The sequence below is a fragment of the Pygocentrus nattereri genome, chromosome 2 (assembly GCF_015220715.1).
Source record: "Pygocentrus nattereri isolate fPygNat1 chromosome 2, fPygNat1.pri, whole genome shotgun sequence".
NCBI lineage: Eukaryota > Metazoa > Chordata > Actinopteri > Characiformes > Serrasalmidae > Pygocentrus > Pygocentrus nattereri.
In genome coordinates, this window is record NC_051212.1 from 46,887,180 (window position 1) to 46,909,782 (window position 22,603).

General features: G+C 41.1%; 1 protein-coding gene across 6 annotated transcripts in view; it reads left to right on the forward strand.

Annotated features, from left to right (window-relative positions):
- The window catches only part of LOC108442582, a 298,955-nt gene that overhangs the window by 160,392 nt on the left and 115,960 nt on the right, over positions 1-22,603 (forward strand). For all 6 annotated transcript variants that reach the window (XM_037531975.1, XM_037531973.1, XM_037531982.1 and 3 more), the window contains exons 3-5: positions 3,130-3,424; positions 7,893-8,012; positions 14,275-14,442. In XM_037531975.1, the coding sequence (XP_037387872.1) occupies positions 3,130-3,424; positions 7,893-8,012; positions 14,275-14,442 (583 nt within the window). The remainder of the gene's footprint in view (positions 1-3,129; positions 3,425-7,892; positions 8,013-14,274; positions 14,443-22,603) is intronic.

Below are 22,603 nucleotides of genomic sequence, written 5' to 3' on the forward strand. Positions count from 1 at the left end.
TCTCAGTGTTGCTGAGCTCAGCTAAAGCCTGAGTAGACTGATAAATCAATGTGATCAGTTATTAATCTCAGTGTCGCTGAGCTCTGCTAAAGCCTGAGTAGACTGATAAATCAATGTGATGATCAGTTATTAATCTCAGTGTTACTGAGCTCTGCTAAAGCCTGAGTAGACTGATAAATCAATGTGATAAGTTATTAATCTCAGTGTTATTGAGCTCTGCTAAAGCCTGAGTAGACTGATAAATCAACGTGATGATCAGTTATTAATCTCAGTGTTACTAAAACTTTTCTAGAGATGAAAAAACTGGAATGGTCTCCCACGTGGTAGACATGTTCACAAGTTGTAAGCTTAGCATCATTGTTGCGCTGGACTTGCCAATTCTTGAAAAGCTATATGCATTTTGTTCACTGAAAATCGCTGCTGCCCACTTTATAGTCACGTTTGCGAGATTTGTTTGTTATTGTGATATGTTTGCTTAATTTATGAGACTGCAGTGGGGTTATGGGAGCTGCAGTGGGATTGTGGGAGGGGGGCTGAAGCAAAGGTGATGAGAGCCAAAAAAAATGATGAGAATTTTGCAACTTTGTTTAAATAAGTGAATGTTTATAAAAATATCAACAGAAGATTATACGACGGAACCTGGCAACCAGTACCAGCGAGGGCAGCAGAGTTTTTCCCAAGTGTTTTATCAGTCTGTATTCCAAGTGTATTCTGAATGCATTACTTTTTATGTATTGTAATGGAATGCATTACTGAATACATTTAGGGTAGGGTATTCAGTATTCAGCCAAGTATTCTGCCCAACTCTGATTGTATATTCCTCTTTTCTGCATTGTTTGGCATTGCCTTGTGTGTGCTGTTGGGCCTTTCAATCTTTTCCCTGTTTTAATTTCAGTTTTTTTGTGTCCCACTATTTAGGTCTCAGTGTTTATGTTTTGTTCCTGATCATTAGTTTTTTTCTTATGTATTTCCTCTTTATTTGTAGCACAATGGAGGATACATACATTTGTAATCACTAGTAATATTTTCACAGTCAGCAGGAGAAGGAAAAAGACGGATTTGCTCTGAGGAAATACAGTAACATCACTGTTAAAAAAACAGAAGGAGCAATTGAGAAGGCATTTCCACATACACAGGTTTTTCCTCTCACTATTACCCACACTATGGCATGGAATCCATAGAGGGGCATACATCTCCTGGGCTGTGTTTTTTTTTGTCTAAGAAAGCTCGATCTGGGAAAGCAATGAATATTTTGATTTAAAAAAATATCCATTCTGGTTCCATTGAGGGAAATGTGCTTAGCTGTTTCCACACTTGGATACCCGCGAAATGCCGCCATCTCCCCGCTCCCATTTTTCTTCCAAACTTGCAATGTCACACTTCTGCGGGGAGTCGCGTTATTATGGGGGTCTTTTTCTATGCAGCCGTATTCAGGCCACGTATGAACAGTAATGAGAATGAATGCTGATGCGCTGGGTGGGCTCGATGCTATTACAAAGCTTCGCTTGAACACTCCCTCTGTTCACCCTGCAGACAGTTCCCAGTTGTTTCTCAAATCTGATCTTTAGCAGTGACTGTCCACGCAAAGCGAGCAGATCGATGGATCACTGTATCTTTATTGTTTGCTATAGTCCTGATATAGACATAGGAGCTCTGCAAAGTATTGACTCTTGGTACAGTACTGGTCAAAAGTCGGAGACCACTTTTTCATTTATTTTCCCTTTAAAACAGCCATGAAGTACAAGTCATTTATTTTTCAATGTCAGAAGAAAAGCAGAAAATGTACATTTAACAGAAAACTACACAGAAACTTCACGAAATAAACATATCGCATTTATCAGTATTTAATGTATCCAGCTATCCTTTTTCCAGGAGACTTCAGTTTTTGGATGAAATCTGCAGGAATATTTTCCACACCTCCAAAGTTCAGTCTTAGAAGTTGGCTGCATTTTCCTCTTCTCGCAATCCCAGCAATCCCAAACACATTCAGTGATATAGAGGCCTGGACTATGGGGTGGTCTGTCCATTGTTCTGGGAATGCCAGCAGCTTCTTTTTGATTTGTTTGCGAGTTTTTTCTGCTTTTTAAATCTACTTCCTTTTCCCAGTAACATTCCATTCCATCTTGACAGCTAAACCTCCTTTCAGACCCATAGTGTTGAGTTGTCTTCTCACAGTGGAAGGATGGTCAGAAACAACTGTTGACTTTTTCAGATCGGGAAGCAAGACTGGAGCTTGATTTTCTCCTTTTTCTCAAAGATGAAAGCTTTCATTCAATGTTGCATTCATGTTACATTACTTGGATAGTATGAAGAAAGAAATGCGAACAACTAACGAAGACTAAGAAATTTCTTTGAAAACCTGAAAGCAAACTTCTAAAAAGAATGGAAGCTGTAATAAAGGCAGAGTGGACATAAATACTGGTTATATTTAGTTGTTAAGGCCTCTCTTCAACTGATAATATATATATATATATATATATATATATATATATGTATATATATATATATATATATATATATATATGGCATAATGTTCTCATATAATATAATATATTAAATTTTTTGAGGCTGAAAGATGAATAACTCAATTCCATGGGATATTTGCTGTTTCAACTACATAAAACTGGATTTAATCTGACTGTGTAAGCATAACCTCAAACTAGCCCTTATCCAATGAACACAGCAGCACCTGCAATCGACAACCTAAATGGGAATGGCACTGTGCTTGTGTGGTGGTTAGACTCCATTTACTTTAAGGGCCTTGAATCAGTTGTTAAGCCCCAATCCGTTGGTCTTTATCTCCAGTTTCATGTTTTGTTCCCCTCGTGTTTATTTTTCCACCCTCCTCAGTTTGTTGGTCTTTATCCGATGATTGATCCAAATGGCCGACTTTGATTTGTCTCTTTGTGAGCCGGAGGTTGGATTAGTGCTTTATAGCTTTTTCCTTGGCTTTCAAACTCTGGCCTCCGCACACTGTATAATCTCCGATATTGGTTCTTTTCGCCCCCATCTCTTTAGCCGTCACTGTCTTCTAATCCCTCAGTCTCTTATCCTTTTGCTCTTTTTTCTTTCTCTCTCTCTCTCTCTCTCTCTCTCTCTCTCTCTCTTGCGCTTTCCCTTCCCTCTCAGCTGCACACTGACATGGACAGAGGTGATGGACGCACGAGGTACGTGCTCCGGGGCGAAGGGGCGGGGTCCGTGTTCGTGATTGACGAGAAGACGGGCAACATCCATGTGACCAAGCCCTTGGACAGGGAGGAGAAGGATGAGTACCGGCTGATCGCCACAGCAACAGACAGCCAGACGGAACGTGCCTTGGAGCCCTCTTCTCAGTTCATCATCAGGGTGCAGGACATCAACGACAACCCACCTGTGTTTGAGGATGGGCCCTACAGCGCCACCGTCCCTGAGATGGCCAACATAGGTACTGTCCCCAGGGGTGTAGATCTCTGACCTTGTGATGATCCAATTCAATGCATTCTCCAGTTTCATCATTCAGTTTGATGATATTTAGTGATGTTGATATGATTCATAATCCTGTTAACATTTTCACACAGGATAAGAAATTACAAGGCATAAATTACAGAAATGTGAGTGGCTGCTCAATCAATGTATTGCTGTTGCATACAAAATACACTACTTGGCCAGAATTATGCAGACACCTGACCATCACACCTAAATGAGCTTGTTGGATATCCTATTCCAAAACCATTGGCGTTAATATGGAGTTGCCCCCACATACAACAGCCTCCACATTTTAGAGTGCATCTGAGGGAATTTGTTGAGTCAAAAGAGCATTTGTGAAGTCAGGCACTCTGGCATTGACTTTGATGAGAAGTTCTGACTCGTAGTCAACGTTCCAATTCATCCCAAACGTGTTCAGTGGATTTAAGATCAGGGGTCCACACCAAACTCTGTCTTTATGGAGCTTGCTTTGGACACAGAGGCAATCATGCTGGAGCAGGAAATAGCTCTCTCAAAACTGTTACCACAGAATTGGAATCATATAATTGTCTACAATGTCTTTGTATGCTTTAGCTTTACCCTTCACCCTGGAACTAAGGTGCCTATGCCCCTTACCGTTATCCCTCCTTGACCAAATATTACTATTGGCATTATGCATTCCGATAGGTAATATTCTCAAGACACCTGCCAAACCCAGATATGTCCATGTGACTGCCTGTTAGTGAAGCATGATACATCATTCCAGAAAACATGTTTTCACCACTCTGCCACCACTTTACACCACTCCAGCCGACATTTTGCATTGTGCATAGTGATCTTAGGCTTGTCTGCAGACGCTTGGCTATGGAAACCCCTTTCATGAAGCTCCTGATGCACAGTTCCTGTGATGATGTTGCTTACACAGGCAGTTTGGAACTCTGTAATGAGTAAGCAACAGAGGATAGATGATTTTTTCATGTTTCATCACTTAGCAGGCTCACATGGTAATGCTTCTTGTTTGGTAGCATTTGATTAGTTCAGTAAGCCTCTCCTTCTTCCAAGCTAATGCCTTATAAATTCACATCCTCGCGTTCCGTTCCCGTGACAAAGTATTCGCAATCTCCACCGCGATCCCATCTCCTCTCTGTTCCTCAGTCCTACATCAGTCCTACTACAGCTTTGATGGGGGCCTGCCGTAGCAGAAGCTGCGCAGAACTCCCAAGTTGTCTGAGTTTCTTCTCCCTGTCCCTCAAACAGTCTTCCCTCATACTACAACCACATGTTGAAGGTATGGTCTTCAACTGGCTGTTAGTTATTGTTTGTGTGTTTTGGCCAGTTTTATTGTAATATTTACACTGATATGAAAGTCTGGGCTGTGACGTTTTCAGATGTTTAGGCTATCCGGGGTAATCTGAGGTAATTTCACAAATACTTTACCCCGTATGAAGTGTAAAATCTCTACAGTTAGTTTTATTGTAGCTAAAGCCCATTGAAATCTCGGGAGCATGCAAGGACATGATGCAAGCTCAAGTTCAAACTTCAAAAGCTGACATTTCATATTCTCACTGACTGTACTCATATAAGTTTAATGGACTAAATGTTTTCTGAACATCATTTAGTGGCTTTATCTGATTCAGTGTCAGCTAACTAACTCTTCACAACTTTGCTGATTCTGGATTTTAGTTAATGCTAGCCAGATAAAAAGTGGCACCCAGAGACTGAGCAGTGCTGGATGTCGTTGACAATAGGCTTTGATGAAAAAGATTCCCAAAAGAAAGAGATTTTTTGAGAGTTCACTACTGGCTGACATATCAGCATGAATTAGCCTATCATTTTGCTTTGATGGCCAAGGGGCAACGACAGCATTAGACTTCCTGCTGTCTTCCACCAGCTGAGGGTTACATGAAAATTTGTAGTTTGTTCTTGTGCAGTTGGACCAAACATATTTATTCAAACTTGAAAGAGTTTGTAAACCAACTTTATGTTGACATCACAAAGTCCGCTAATAACACTACAGAGTTAAATCACTTGCAGAACATTGTTGATTGTTTTTGATCATTTGGATTTATAGTACTTTTAGCTAGTTGCTATGGTGTTGCTATGTGATTGCTGTGATTATAAGCCTGTTGTTGGGGTGGTGCTTGGTCCTTGTTTGGTGGTTGCTTAGGTGTTGCAAGGCCATTGCTATGTTATACCAGGTGGTTGCTAAGGCATTGGGAGGCCATTGCTATGTAATCATAGGTGGTTTTTAAGGTGTTGCTAGGCCATTGCTTTGCCATCCCAGGTGGTTGCTAAGGTGTTGCTAGGCCATTGCTTTGCCATCCCAGTTGGCACATAAGAGGATTGTCCAAAAACGTTTGGCTACAGAGTGTATACTGACCGTGGTGAAATAAAAGGTAGAAGTATAAACATTCCATGCAAGTGAAATCTCAGGATATTGAGCAGTCTCCCATTCATTCCTATGGAAAAAACGTGTTTGAGAAAATGCTGTAAATTGAATCAGTTTGAGAAAGCATATGCAGCCTAATTGGATACATCTGTTGCATTCCTGCAGAGTTTTGTGGTTCTAGCTCATAAGTTGTATTTCAAAGTGTTTGATCATAAAAGGAGAGCAGTAAGCTTTTTCAGGGCAAGAAATTCTAACAAATGATGATAGAGGTGAACCAAGACTGTTTTCAACCACTGCATGTAGTTATTTCTTGATTGATTGTGTTTATTTTAGTATAGACTTTTTTTTAGGACTTTCCTGATCAAAATGAATGTTTTGATTCTTTTCTATTCTTGTATACCAAAAATATGACCCGGGGGCTTCCAGTAGGATATCGGTTTGGGCCTAAAGCGGCCAAGATATGATCGCATGCTTTATTAATTACGCTGCAAAATTAACGGAATTGCATCACCACATTCAGGTAGTTGCACTTAAACACCCCTAGTACCCACGCTCCTCACCACATGTTGCTGTGTCTCTGTGTCAGCTGGCTGACCGTGAAATATTCCCTCAGCCTTGGGTCTTGATCAAAGATCGCCTCATACAGAAAGCCCAGATTTATAGAGGCCCACCGTTGAGCAAGAGTGCTGACAAGGTCACTGTGCTGATGTTCAGGAGTCATCGTGAGTGCTGTTGTGTAAAAAGCCCAGAACAAGAGCACTCTGTAATTTCCAGAGTTGAAAACTTAATGGTCTTCCTTCTGTCAATATAACAACATTGCCTGGAAAGGAAATATTCATCTCCCGTGTCACATTACTTTTTATTTCTTTTCTTTTTTTATAACGCTCGGGTGCCGAAACCGTGAGCCTCGTCTGCGCTACTCCAGCATGAAATGTGTTTAATTAATTTTCACAAATCTACAACAAATTTCGCAGCATCAGTGACATTCTGAGCGGAACAGCACACAACTGTGCGCCTTTGAATGCAGTTTGCAGAGATGCAGAACGAGTCTTGGCTCTTCAGCTACAACATTTCATGCAATCGGAATTAGCATTAGCGCTAGCAATTGCGACTTGTGTTTCAGCTCCTTTTAGGCTGAATTTCGGGCCGCCTGGCACTCGTTGCGTCAACCCTCGCAGTCACACAGCTCCTTTTGATCTGCCTGTCTGATTTTCGTGAATCTGAGAGTGGAGCACCGCCGCTCTGTCTTTTGCTCCTTTTCTCCTGCAGTCCTCCATTTGCCTTTCGCTGCTTCTTAACTACCTGTGATAGATCAGTAATCAGCGCAGCCCCCCACCCCAGCCTCACGCTCTCTCACGGTGACACTGTCGGGCCTTTGATGTCAGAAAACAGCAACAGCTGCTCCCACAAATCCCCTCTTCCCTCTTAGCCTGTCAGCCAGTGCCCCATGGGAAACGTAGTCCTTTCTCCACTGTATATGCTTTTTTTTCTTCACCCCCCCCACCCACCCAAAAAAATAAAAAAAAACAATTTCCATCCTTCAAATGACGGATGACAGTCTTTGATTTATTTGGTGGTGGAGGGGGGAAAAAGTCTATATTTGTCAGGGATGGAGGATAGAAACAGGACACGTGGGACTCAAGGGGGGAAGGCAGGGGATTGGAGATGGCGGTTTGGGGGGGCACTAGCAGACGGAGAGATTGAGAGAGGGGGCAAAAGGGAATTGGAGACGGAGATGAAGAGAAATGAAGTGAGACAGAGTGAGCGCAGAGAGAAGGAAGGTAAGCAGCAGGGGAAAAGGGAGAAAGTGAATAAAGTATTTGTCTCACTGCAGCAAGGGAGCGGTGGAGAGAGACGCAAAAATGAAGAGAGAGAGAGAAAGAGAGAGAGAGAGGATAAAGGTGTCAGTCTGCGTGAAGGTCTGTCAGTTGAGGGAGGTTGCCCTTTAGTGATCAGGCTGTGTGCTGTTCTTTATTGATCCAGCCTCTCTCTCTCTCTCTCTCTCTCTCTCTCTCTCTCTCTCTCTCTCTCTCTCTCTGTCTCTCTATCTCTCTCTCAGGCACATCCATTGTCCAGGTGACGGCGACTGACGCGGATGACCCCACCTATGGGAACAGCGCTCGGCTGGTCTACACGCTGGTCCAAGGCCAACCACACTTCTCTGTTGACCCACAAACAGGTCAGCCTCTTTGCTCTTTCCCCAGTGTCTTCAACAACCTTCTTCCATCCACTGACCTCTGCATGTCTCCCCCTGCGTAAAGCACCAGAAAACTGGAACTGTGCTTTTGCAATTGGCCAAGGCCACACTTTCATGTTTTTTCATTACATGCTCAAGACTGGTGCCAACAGGACCCCAGCAGGACCTGGTCTTTGCTAATGTAGCTAAAGCCAACAACAGTTTAGAAAATTCTTTACCATTCCAGGTGAAGATAACGTCACTAAGCACTGTTATATAACCAAAAAGTACACTAAACTGTGTCGAGTCCTCAGAAATATCACTTCATAGTCACAAAGATCCTTTAAGATAGTAAGCAAGCTAATGCCTTTGTTGTTAGCATTTATGCTAGCCCCCACAAAGCGATTGTTTTGTTTAATTTGACATGTGAGTCTGTGTAATTGTAGAAATTTGTATAGAAAACCTATTGCATAATAAAGTAAACTGGACAAAACGTCCCTACTGAACATAAATTCCATGCTGATCTAAGCTAGTTTATGCTGGTTTCCCTGATAGCAAGAGGCTAGTGAACCACTATTGGCCCGTTCACTGGGTGTTTTGCTCAGCATTTTTCTGGTGGCCCACTGGCGGTTAAGTAGGCTGTTAGACAAAATGCCACTTTTCATCACTTGTTTTCACTCACTGTCCAATTTACAGATTTTTCCCATCATTTTTTTCTTTAGTTTTCCTTTGTAAATTAGTTTAGTAAATCATGAAAACTAGTTAGACCTTGTATGCAAGACATTAAACTGGGTGGTGCGAGGGTGGACAAGCAGTGGCCAACAGTCAATGGGGTGCCGACCTTATAAAGCCAGCAATGTATGCTTGCTGTCTGTGCCAAGTGTCATTTTTAAAAATATCACTTCATAGTTAATTTGCTAGAGTTAGCTTGTTAGTAAGCTAGTTAGCAAGCTACTTCCTCTGTTATTAGCATTTATGCTAGCCCCCACACAGCATTTGATCAGATTCTTGCATTTGTTAGACAGAAAATATGAGCGTTGCTTGATTCTACACATGAGTCTGTGTAATTGCATACATTTGTGTAGAAAGCATGTTGCATGATAAAGCATATTTGGCAAAACTTTCCTACTAAACAAGCTAAGCTAATTTATGCTAGTTAATTCTGGTTGAAACAGCAGTAACAACCAGTTAGCACTGCATTTCTCAGTAATAACAACAATCTGTAGTCTATTTAGATGCGAGAGTGTCTAAACTGATGGTCTGGCCAAAAAAATGAATAAATAAAGTAAATTATTTATGATTTTCCTCCTACCACAAATGTAGTTGATTCAGTTTTATTTTTGCACTGGAGCTGCAAGCCTAATGTACCTAACAGGTGATAGAAGTTGCCCTCACCAATAGAGCATCTCACGTTTGACTTTGATCTGCTGACTTGCTAGTTACCCAGTTAGCAATAGCAAGTAAAGAAGGGTAGTCCATCACACTTAAACCAGACAAAGCAATGTGTCAAAATAGTTGATGTATTCTGCATCTGACTTCTTAAAAACGGTCTGAATTACAAAGTTTGCTCACTTGAACTACAAGTTAGCATGCTAATTAGCTCGTAGAGACTAGCCTAGCTGAGGAATATCTATTGATTATGAATGACCAAATGATTCCCCTCTATGTTGGAAACATAGAGCCCTGGAAACATGAAACCTCGGGAACATAGAGCCCTGGAAACACGAAACCTCGGAAACATAGAGCCCTGGGAACATAGGTATACATCACTTGCCAACTATGTTAGGCCTGCAGTTCCACCGCAAGGCTAAAGAAGTAAACTTGGGAGGACGTATGGGGGATGTTTTGGGATGGGAGAATTTTTTACCCATCCATCTGTTAAAAGTAACCCTACATCCTGGCACGTGGCAATGACTGGCGTTTTACAAAGCTTTTACGAAAACGAGCCCAGAAACTTGCCACCTCCATTGTCCTTTCTTCACCTTTCTTTATTCCCCCTTCCTCGCCCACCCCATCAAACCTTGCTGTTCTTTCCTTCCCTGCCTGCTTTTGCTAATCCCACCTGATTTGTCAGAAATGTATTCATAACCGCCAAAGCTGTGGCACATTTAATGAACATGGCGGCGCAGACTTCGAACCACGTTCTTTGCTAAAGTCGGGAAGACAAAAAAAAAATGTCACTTCAAAGGGGAGATGTCACCGAGGGTTCAGGCACTATTAAGCAGTCGCCTAAAATGCACCGGGGACTTTTCCTGTCGTGCACTTCAGCGAAGGGCCTTTCGCCTGCCACCCCACGGCCCCTCAGGCAGGAGGAGGAAGCTTTTAAGCAGGCTGTGGATTTGGGGGGAAGGGTATGGAGGAAGAGGGGGGGGACTGGCCATTTTTTGAAAAAAATCACTTCTGCTCCTCTGTGCTTTACCGGGTGATTGGCTGGCAGCCGTGTGAGCAGGAGTGATTTTACACACCCGTGCATGCAGGGGCTAGCGCTAGCTGTGTTTATGTTCGTGTGGGTGTGTGTAGGCGAGTGCATGTGTGTACGTGTGTGTTTTTTTTGTATGAGAGTGCTCGGGGAGGGAGGGGGGTGCTTAAGAAGATAGAGAGGGAGTAGAGAGATAGAGAGGGAATGAAAGAGCGCGGCAGAGGGGTGGCGTATTTTTTATGAGTGTGCGTATTAGCAGGGCTCTGTGTGCCATTGTGCGCGCGCCATGTTTGTGTAACAGTTGGCGTATTGTGCTTCTGTCTACGTGGATAATGGACTTCCTTTTGTGTTTTGATTCCATTTGGCCGCCTAATGAAACCTAATTAATTTTGTTGACATTTGTGAACCCCATGCTGATATCAACGAGAGAGCTTTTTTTTTTTTTTCTTGAAGGGGTTTGAATGCTAATCAAGCATATTAACCTAATTCTGTCCTGCATGCATAGCGTGGTATTCTCTTTCACTCATTAGCGCAAATTAGCATTCTGAGCCACGGTGTTCAGAAAGGTCCTCCTCCATATACTCATTATTATTAAACCCGCCTGAAGATAATTTATGGATATTTTGTACACTTGCCAGCCACGTCGTTGTAGCTTCATCTTGCTGGTGTACAGTAGACCATAACCCATCTGTTGATACATGATTTGTGTCAGCCATCCTCTAGCCTTTCACCGGTGGTCAGATTTTGACCACAGAGCCTCTCTTGGGTGGATATTTTTGGCCAGTGGCTGTAGCTAAGTTTCCATCCACATATTATAATGCATATTTTGGAATATTAAATTAAAAGGCTCAGATATAGAATAAAATCGCAGAAATTTGCACAGAAACTGTTTTACAGTTCAAAAGAAAATGGATAAATTGCGATGGAAATTTCCTAACAAATACAGATCTTTACACCCTGAATAATGGTAAAAATCACCTTTCCACTTACAACAGATATAGTCAAGATGACAAGACACGGAGCTTTAAGGCTAACGTTACTAACAAATAAGCCAGTAGTCACCCAAATCTTTTCCATGAGTATATCCCCAAAATTTCTCACAACCCCCCCCAAACCACATCTAGGCCTTCATTAACTTCACACAGACTTGGTGAATGTGGTGTAGGACACAGTGTGACTTGCTCTGGGCTATAAAAATGAGCGATACATCACTGTATCATGTAGTGGTCACCAACCCGGGTCAGCCACAGTGAGCCACACCAGCTTTAGCTAATTGACCTCTTTACAAGTAATTGATTGGCTGGGTCAGATACAATAGTGTTAACTAAGTGTGTGTGGTGGGGGTGGACAGCATATTAGATGCAGGTTGGAACTCAGCTTTGCAGGAACGTACATCTCCAGGAGGAGGGTTGGTGACCACTGGTGTAGCTGAACGCAGTGGGCAGTAGACCTGATCGATAGAGCGAAGAAAGCAGATATTGTCAATAATGGACGAGTAACCCGATGGCTGGATAAAATGTTCCTCTGAGCCCCGTCTACGAAACGAGATCAGAAAAAGGAAATAAATAATATTAAATAATATATGCACATAATGTTTTATTCACTTTTCTGTTAAAACATACATGAGTAATAATGGGGCTTCAAGGCTACAGTAGAGTTCAATCCCCTCTGTCTCTGCTGTCTGTGATTTACTGAGTAAAATTGGCAGTATTTTCTGTAGGTTAAGTGTCCTGGTGGTCAGTCGAAACCTTTCTGTAAAGGAAACCAGAACAGAACAGAACCAAAAGAACTTTGTAAAGCATGTGGACGTGGCTTTGCAGTTTGAAGTTCATCCAAGAGGGAGCGCTAATGGCACACAAGTTGCCATAAATCTGCACCAGAAGAAGCTCGTAATGTTTCTAGTAAAGATCTTCGGTTAACATTCATGAAAGCATATTCACTAAAAATAGAATAAAACAGTAGGTCAAAGCTGCAGTGGAGATTTAATCAATAAAAATGAGTTTTTAGGTAGAAAATGTTGTGCTAATTATTTTTAGATGTTGTCCAGGCCTAATGAGCAGCCATTTTAAACAACAGATGTTGTGTTGAGTTCCCCTTCAGAACCCAACTGCTCTTGCGATCAGCAGTTATTTATTAATCAATAATAGACATTACAAATGCAGTCCGTGGCATCCATATGCCAACTTCTGTCATCTAAAATGGCCCATGGCGTTCAGCTACATGGTGAAGTTTTGTTAATGTTTTAGTTGACAGAAAGTCTTACTGTATCCTAAACCACATCAACAAGTCTGCACAGCCTTAATGAAGACCTGCGTGTGTTTTTAGTGGGTTAAGTTTTGGAGATGTACAAGATTTAGGATCTAAACTACTCAAGCGAACTATGGACACCGAACATCTCTTGGCTGACCGATTCATTTAGCATAAGTGTAAAACTATGGAAACGAGTCATTCCTTAAAAAGCGCCCTTCAAGAGTTGTGGAAATATATTCAATATAGTCAAGGCCTATGGCGATATATAGAACCATGAACACTTAAAGAGTCTTTTGCATGCTTAGACTGGGGGCAGTAATGGGCTGGAGGGTAGTGAACCAGCCCTGTGACCGGAAGGTCGCTGGCTCAATCCCCCAATCTGACAGTACATGATTGAAGTGCCCTGGAGCGAGGCACCTAACCCCCAACTGCTCCCTGGGCGCTGTGGATAGGGCTGCCCACCGCACCCAGATAGTGTGCTCACTGCCCCTACCGTGTATGTGGTGTTTCACTGCACGGATGGGTCAAATGTGGAGGCGAAATATCCCCTTTATAGGACTAATAATGGTCACTTAATCTTAATCTTAAAGTTCCTTGTCTGGTTAATTGGTGCTTCAATGATGAAAACCCTGTTGTATATGAAAATGGCTATATTTGTTGAAACAAGTCACTGTCCTTTATATGAAAACCCTTTAAAAAATAATTAGCATATACGTGTATCTTATCAAAGACAAAACATAGCGCTCATCCTAAGTGACGGACATTTCTCAGAAGTGACAAAGTTCTATATCCTTGTACAGGAAGGTGTTGGAAACAGCCTAATTAGCATAATGTTTTAAAACACCTCAGTTATTGGGTTGGACTTGAACTGGATGGAAATGTGACTCTACCATGTCTTAAAACATAGTGAAACATTTGATGAAGTTACCAACACCACATACCAACAACACCATATACACACCACATATACTACCAAGCTACTAGCATATCGCTGCTGTCGGAACAAAACCTCGTATCTCCCAAATGGAAGTAGACGGAAAAAAACATACTTTACTTTTACCGTAAATCAATGGAGCCAGATTTTTTTCAGAGTCATTCATCATTACATTTAGGCACAATGTAAAGGGCAACAGGCATTTTCAAATTTAAATAAACTTGAAAAATGACAAAAATGGAGACACAAGGTTTTGTTCTGACAGCAGCGATATCATTGTCATTACTGTGTTGAGAAAGGCCCCCCACCCAAATAAAATCTCCTGTGGTCAGAAAGTGAGCAGTGATGAATGGGGCAGGGAGTGGATGACAACAGATGGGCTATGGACTGTAATTATTCATCTATATAGTGGGCCTGAAAGGTAAGTGGAGCTCCTAAAGTGATCAGTGAGTGGAAGTACAAGTCTGATGTTTTGTAATATAGTGGACGGTGAGCGTACACAGCAAAATGTAAGTTGTGATGAGGTTATTTTGTGCCAGTGGTCAAAAAAAACTGAATTTTCTGACAATATGAAGAACATTTGATATTAAGAAGCAGCTGGTGGCCATGAGGAGATTATCTAGTGAATCATCTCTCTCTCTCTCTCTCTCTCTCTCTCTCAGGAATTTTGCGCACAGCTGTGCCTGACCTGGACAGAGAAACGCAGGATCAGTACCTCGTGGTGCTCCAGGCTAAAGACATGGGTGGCCACCTTGGAGGCCTTTCTGGAACCACCACAGTTACTGTGAAACTGACCGACGTCAACGACAACCCACCACACTTCACACAGAGTGAGTTCACATTAGAGAGATTGGAGTATCTAGAAGAGTTTATAAATAGTTAGCTGGTTAACCACGAAGAAAGGGAAAAAATGACTTTACAGACAAAAATATCAGAACTGTAGGCTGACTGTAAAGGCAACAGCACTGGTAGTGCACAAAATGTAGCAGCTTGCAGGAATCCACCTGAGGTTTTTGTGTTGGTTTAATAATGGGGGCTGCCTCTTCATATAAGCTAATGCGCTAACAGAGCTAACAGGTGTTACGTTGGATGCTCCTGAGGACTTCTTCTTGTCTGTATTAGCTATTTCTTCCTCAGTGGACAAGGATAAGTGGCAAAGTGGCAGCGTATTAGTCAGAGAAATTTGTCGTCATTTCTGGACATAGCTAAAATCAGAGTAGCTAGCCTAGTTAGCAATGAAGCCATGCTAGCTCTGCCTTCTTAGCGCTGTTCTTACCTCTTAACAACATGTCCTTGACACATTCAGGCACTTGTGAGTAGCAAACAACATACTCAAACACAAATACAACCATAAAATTGGCAATTCACTCAATTGTTCATCTGGTTGTAGTTAGTAGGTGATACACCTTTTCATCTGGACTTCTTTTCTTCAGCATGAAGTATATTTCTTCTCAGTGGACAATGTAGCGCCATATTTGTAAGAGAAATTTGTTGTTATAGTTTCGAGACCTAGCTAAAAGCAGCTAGAGTAGCCTAGTTGGCAATGAAGGCATGCCAGCTCTGCCCTCTTAGCCATGTTATTACCTCACGTTCAGGCACTCATGAGTAGCAAATAACTAAATCTTATCACAAATACAAGCAACACGTTCTCATTTCGCTCAATTGTTGGTCTGATTTTAGTTAGTAGTGGGTGATATACTGATTCATCTGGTATACCAGTTGAAATTCTTGTTAAGGTATTAGTTTTTTATTAATGTTAAACTGGAATGCCACATACAGGCCAAAACACAGATTTTCCAAAAAATCCAGTGTAGTGAGCTGCAGTCTGAGGTAAACTAGTCCAGTTTGTTGTTGAAGGTGCCGACATCAGACTTCACCGAGTTAACAAGTCAACCCCTTAAAACCCCAGGCTTAATACATACAAAACCTTATTATTCAGTGACTACAGGGACTTCAGTGGAAACTGGTTGAGCTATTCTTAGTTTATAGAAGTGTGTAATAAAACATGTAAGGGGGTTAATGGGGGAAAAGAGAGTTGAAGGCAAAGCAGGTCTCTTGGGGTTGTTAGCCATTAGCTTTGCGTGGAGACAAGATGGCTTTCAGTGTGAACCACTTTTGGCCTTTGCTCAACATGTGGCTCAGGCAATGCCATGGTCTCGCCTCAGTTAGCTTCTCAGCTAATACTGATAGCTTGAATGCCTTGTTATATTTACCAGCCATTGTCTGACAACCATAGATAAAAGCTCCAGTGTAAGAGACACACATGTGAATGTAAAGTAACATTAAGCCTTGTTTTTGCTGAGCTTAGAAACCAGTGTGTGCTTTGCTACATACATGCCTTTTTCTTGTTAGGGTTACATAGCAGTAATGACATCTGTCTATATACTATTCATTTCTGTTTTCATTATTTTGCCTAATACAAATATTTTAGATGTACTTTTGTTGTTAAATATGGATGTTATAAAAAGTGAAGATACATTTCAGAATGATATGCCATTGTTAATCTGCAAAGAAGGTTTACTTAAGCATCCAAAATGAATTTTATTAAAAAATAATTTCCTAAATACACTATACCATGATATATAGTGAAACCATCACCATATCGCACGCACCAGATTTTAATATCTGAATACTGGCACCTTGAATGGTTAACTGAAACTCAAATAGGCTGCCCGTACACATCAGTAGTTCACATATAGTCACATACACCCCTACCTATCAAAAGTTTAGGGACACCTGGCTTGAAAAGAAAATGTTTGAAATACACACAAGCTTGTTTTCTTTGTCTGTTTGCTGTAACTTAACACATTAACTAGAAAGCTGTTCAGATCTTGCTATTTTTCTCTGTAAAAACTGTTAGCTTGGGAACAGTGCCAAAGCCCACACATCTTATCCCCTTGTTGTGATGTCAGCACTCATCGACACTCAAACCTTTCAAGTGTTTACCCTACCCTTTGAGTTTTAATGTGTAATTTTAAAGAAGAGTTCTTATGATTTCTACTTATCTTGCATAATTAGAGGGTTAAAATGTAAACAGAGGCATTCTGATTGCTTTGATGTGCTAGAGAAATGTCCAGAGTTGGAACTGTTCACAGTAGTAGGGAGAGGAACCAGGCACCCAAAGCATTTAATGCCTCTTGAAGCTCCTTCATGGAAAGTGGTTATGATGAAATGGTTATGAATACGCTGCCTGTTATTTGAGCCACTGTTTACAATAGTTTTGAGATTTAACTCTATATTACTATCAGGAATGAACCTGCTCTTCATACTGAAGAAGACACACTGATTAATGTGAAGTTGAATGTAGCTAAATTTATGCAATGGATTAGCAAATAACTGTTTTATATCAACCTCATCTTTGCCAGTACTTTTCTTACTGAAGTGCAAAAGTCAGAGACCACCCTTCATTTATTAAGTGCAACTTAGGTTACATTCACATTTCTAGGCTAAAGTGGACACAAATCTGACCTGAGCCACTTTCATATGTGGTCTTGGATCAGATACATATCCGATGTGTGGCTGTGTGACATTAGCAGGAGCACTCAGATCTCAATTTATGGGTTTTTTTTTTCATTCACCATCATTCAGCCTTGCTGTGGCAGCTGCGTCTAACTTGAAGTGTCAGTAAATGGTGGAAAAGAAACACATCTCACCGTTTTCACCTTCATCTCGCTTTAAAAATGAACTGCTGAGAGCTGTTCAGAGCTAATTATGTTCCCAGCAAAGGCTTGCTCTTCTAGTTTGTTTGCCGTTCATGACACATTCATTCATATGACGTTATTAATTATGATGCGTGCACATGGGTCATTTGAGGATGCAGGTTTGTTCACATTTAATGTTTTATATACACTATGTGGACAAAAGTATTGGCACACCTACACATTACACCTATAGGAGTTTTTATAACATCCCATTCTAAATCCATAGGCATTAATATGGATTTTGGGTCCACCATTGCAGCTATAACAGCTTTCACTGTTCTGGGAAGCTTCTTCAAGATTTGTGAGTGTCTTTTTGGGAATGGGAAGTTTTGCCCATTCATCCAGAAGAGCATTTGTGAGGTCAGACACTGATGTTAAACGGGAGGGCCTGGCTTGTGATCTCTGTTGTAGACTTTCCCTTCTCTAAGGGGCAGTCAGGCTCTATCTCACCAAACTCACCCAGCCATGCCTTTATGGATCTTGCTTTGTGCAGTGGAGCCTACCTCAAACTATTTCTACAAAGTTGGAAGCATAGAATTGTCCAAAATGTCTTGTTATGCTGAAGCATTATGATTTCCCTTCACTGGAACTAAGGGGCTTAAAACAACCCCATAGGATTATTCCTCCTTCACCAAACTTTACAGTTGGCACAATGCAGTCAGGCAGGTAATGTTCTCCGTTCAGGTCAAAACAGCCTTCCGAATATTCCAAAACTGAGTAGTAGATGAGGCTGAAGTTGGCTTTCAAATTACATTTTACTGTTCCACCACAAATCATACAGTAGTTTCATTCTGCACCTGAATGCTGAACCATATAAGGTGGAATGGGAAAACTCAAACAAGAAGCTGGCAAAAAAGAAGCTGGCTTAAGCTTAGTCGAGAGTTGAAAGGCATTAACGTGATGAGGAGGTTGCTCTGTTTCTACTTGACAGGTGTAGATGTAACGTAAACTTACTATATTTGTTTCATATAACGAATAGGTCAGCGCTGTTTTGTCCTGTTTGCTAATGTTTGTGATAGCAGCAATTGTAGCGACTGCTTGCAAACCCACAATCTAACCTAACGTCCGTTACATTACTTGCTGTGTTTGCTCCAACATTGTGTCATAGTACTTGTTAGTCCAACATTTGCAAAGAGTTTTATGCCCACAGAGATTTAAAAAAGCCAAGTTTGCCAGCCCAACCAAGTTTGCCAGCCCTCTATTTTCAGCCTTGGCAATGTACATCCGTGAATTTGGGGGAGCTTCTGAAGGAGCACTGAAGGGAGGGGTGTTTTTGTTTTGCTGTTGAGCTCAAATATGAAAGCTTTCTCTAGAATTGAATACTGGCGCCTTTATTGACAGATTTGAGTCACCTAAACAAAGTGAATCATCATGTCAGAGATTATTAAATGTAATTGAAAACAAGCAATCAGATGTAAGATCATTTTATTATTCAGTGTATTTATTGTGTCCACTGAGTGGCCAGTACATTTTTCTGAGAACAACGGCAGCTTCTTTGTTTGATATATCTTCTTTTTTGTCTATTTCCTTTTCTCAGTAAAAGCTTTGTTACAGGTATACATCCTTTCAGACCCATGGCATTGAGTTATCTTCTCACTGGAAGGATGGACAGAAATATCTGTGGATGTTTTCAGATCTGAAGCAGCTTGAATTTCTCCTCTCTCAAGGATGAAAGCTTGGAGTGCTGTTTATCTGATTATGGTGCCAGTTTTCCTGGTGGTTGCTAGGAGTCCCAAGTTCCTTGTAACCTTTTTATAGTGCCTTTGTAACCTGTTTTGGAAAATTCCTGTTTTTTTCACATATTTTGTGGAAGTAGATTATCTTATATTTAATCTCCTCCGAAACATCTCCTGACAAATGAATAACTTGTACCTAATGGTCGTTTTGACTCAATCATTGGTGCAGTCTTTTTTGCATTTTCCATGCACACAGCATGCACACAGCCACCCCACACACAGAGACGAGCGTAAACAGCATGCCCTCTCTCATCTTCTACGTCTGCAGCTCAGTCACACATAGCACTTCTGAACGAGCATGCGGTCATGTAGCCCTGCTCTGACAAACTGGCATATCTAAGAGGCTTTGCTCTCTTTGAGAGGCTAACAGTGTCTGCCTCTGTGTGTGCGTGCTTCCCTGAGGGGCTGCTGGACTGAGCCATGGGGGCTCATGCATATGCTCTCAATAAGCTCTATAGGACAAGTTCATCTTCATGTGCTTCATTCTATTCTCTGAGTCTCCCACTCTTTATATTAAGAACAAAGAGCATATGGATCATGAAAAATTCATCAGATGAAATACAATGAAGAGCAAAGAGAAAAAAAAAGTAGTGATTAATAACTCAGAAATGTTTACTTTGCATCGTTTCTCAAAACTGTGTAAAGAACTGGCATAATTTGCTGCCAGAAAAGCTGCATTTTCACCCTTTGATGAGCGTAACAGGGACTGTTTGAATATTTGAGCGCATTCAGGGAATTCAGACACTTTTTTCTGTCAGTTTTTGCAAAAACACCACCACTCTCGCACTTTCCTGGTAATAAAGGAAGAAGATGGAAATTTCTTTTGGCGAAACGAAACAGAGCTTCCTTAAACGCATATGTTCCTTTCCCTCTCTTATGTATCCATCATACATTTGCTTCAGAATTTCTGTATAATGTAATGGTTAAGATGTAAATCTAGAGAAACATACAGAGGCTGATGTTTTCACAGTGGTGGTGATTGGAACCAAAGCATTTAATGCTTCTTAAAACAGTGACGCAATTCACATATCATGTTGACCATAAGGACTTAGCTGGACTGTGTGTGCAGAGTGACGTTGAGAGGATTTCTGTGATAATTCAGTTAGTAATCAAGTTCAGAAAACCACTGTTCAGATCTTTGTTTAAATGCCCCATTTAAATGCCTTCACAGCAACATGACTTTTTCTGTCCGTCTAATCAATCATAAAAGTGTTAATACCTTCATACCTGCTCTGAGAGTCACTCCTCATAGTCATGGCATGCCTCATTGGTATCGACGTTTTTTTATTTGTGGAGTCCTGCCAGCTGCCATGTCCACGACATGGCGAGTGAAGTTGTTTGATTGTTTTCTCCACAAATATGTCATATTGTTTACCTAAGCCAGGCAAACGTTGCCTCCACAAAACGTATGCAGAGGCCTTTAAAGCTCTCTCACAGAAAGCTGATGCGAGCGTGCCACCTGATGCCTGAGGAGGAACTTACAAATACCTAAATACCTTTCACTGAAGAATTGTTGTTATAATCAGACATGATGTTTCAGTTACAATTAAGCATTTCATATTCTTCCATTGAGAAAACTAGTACCTCCTCTGATTGTTTGTATATATATATATATATATATATATATAATACTGATTTAACCAGTGCCCTGCGATGGACTGGCAACCTGTCCAGGGTGTATCCTGCCTTCCGCCCGATGACTGCTGGGATAGGCTCCAGCACCCCCCCACGACCCTGACGGAGAAGCGGCTTAGAAAATGGATGGATGGATGATTTAACCAGTTCAGAGCCCAAATCTCAGCATTACTGAATGTATTTGCATTAACTGGATTGTGAGGAGTGGAAAATGCAGCCAACTTCTAAGACTGGACTTTGGAGGTGTTGAAAAACATTCAATTCTTTGAAAAGCCAAAAGCAACATACTGAATTTTTTTACATTATTTTTGTTTGTTGAGGCTTGTGTTTCATTTTCTGTGCTCGGTTCTACAGAAACATCCCCAGAAGTCATTTTGAAAAGAACAGAAAACATTTTTAAATGAATCAATTACAATAGAAGCCAGTGGGAAGATGCTGAATTCCTTACAATAGAAGCCAGTGGGAAGATGCTGAATTCCTTACAATAGAAGCCAGTGGGAAGATGCTGAATTCCTTACAATAGAAGCCAGTGGGAAGATGCTGAATTCCTTATAATAGAAGCCAGTGGGAAGATGCTGAATTCTACTCAATATAAATATAATATTAAATGTTTGACATTGTAAATATTTCCAATTTGAAACTATAGCCATTATGCTCCAACTATACAGGTCTTGCCCTGTGATGGACTGGCAACCTGTCCAGGGTGTATCCTGCCTTCCGCCCGATGACCAATGGGATAGGCTCCAGCACACACAACCCGGAGGGAGAAGCAGCTTAGAAAATGTGTGTGTGTGTGTGTGTGTGTGTGTGTGTGTATACAGGTCTTATGATCAGACAAACCTAAGAAAATATCGTAGCAAATCTTAGGATGTGTTAACCAACTTTCACTTTTGAACATTGAGCAAATTCAAATCTTACTTTTTGGCTACAAATTCTTCCATTTGGACAGCTAGTCCCGCCTTGGGGACTGCAAATTAGATACATTTCAGACTAAATTTACAAATAACATTTAAAAATGTTCTACAAAAGCTTGTATTTTGCTTAAAAGTTCATTTACTGAATTCAGCATCGTTTACCACTCTTTTACCGTTATCTCCATTACCAAGTAAAACTCAGAAGACGTGTTTGGGATTACTTAGTTCAAACAGAAAATGCAGCCAACTTCTGAACTTTGGAGGAGTTTGAAAGCTTTTAATATAACTTTTTTTGAGTATTCCAGTTTTCTGTTTGTTTCTAAATAAGGTCGCACCTTCAAATTACTGTTCACAGTATTGATCCGCACAATGGCAGACAGAGATTAGGTTGAAAGTACTGAAGTATTCTTTAACATTCCTCTAGTCTGGCTGAACCTGAGGAACATCACCTGTTTGTCATAAGTGAATATTTCATGGCCTGTGCTCCAGGTTGCTTCCTTTCACTCCCTTTCCTCTGACCTCTATCACATCAATCCAAAAGCTACTAGGTGCAGGGTTTCTTCTGAAGGCTTCTTCTGCATGGGCCATCAATGTAACCGGGTCAGCGTGCTGCTTTGCTTTTATCCTTGACCGCAAGAAGCAACTTGAATAGCCTGTATGGCAGCTTGTTTGATCACAGCAGGAGTTTTCAAGCTTCGCACTGTTTGGTTTTGATGGGCATGTGTGCAGTTTTGGTAAACTTGTCAGTGGCTTGTGCTTAGAGTTTGGAATAATGTCATCCCAGCTCATCTAAAAACTGCAGCCTTTCTTGAGTATTATGTTTGACTAAGGCTCTAGGCTACCATATCATGACTGGATAGTGTAAATGTTGCAGTAGAACTGAATTAATTAGGAAAGTCTAGTGAAATATCTTTACTTTAAAGAATTCTCATGAACCTTGCCAAAATGCCTTTATTTCATTTCCAGTCAAAAATAACTGTTAACTACATTTTTCAGGCAATATTT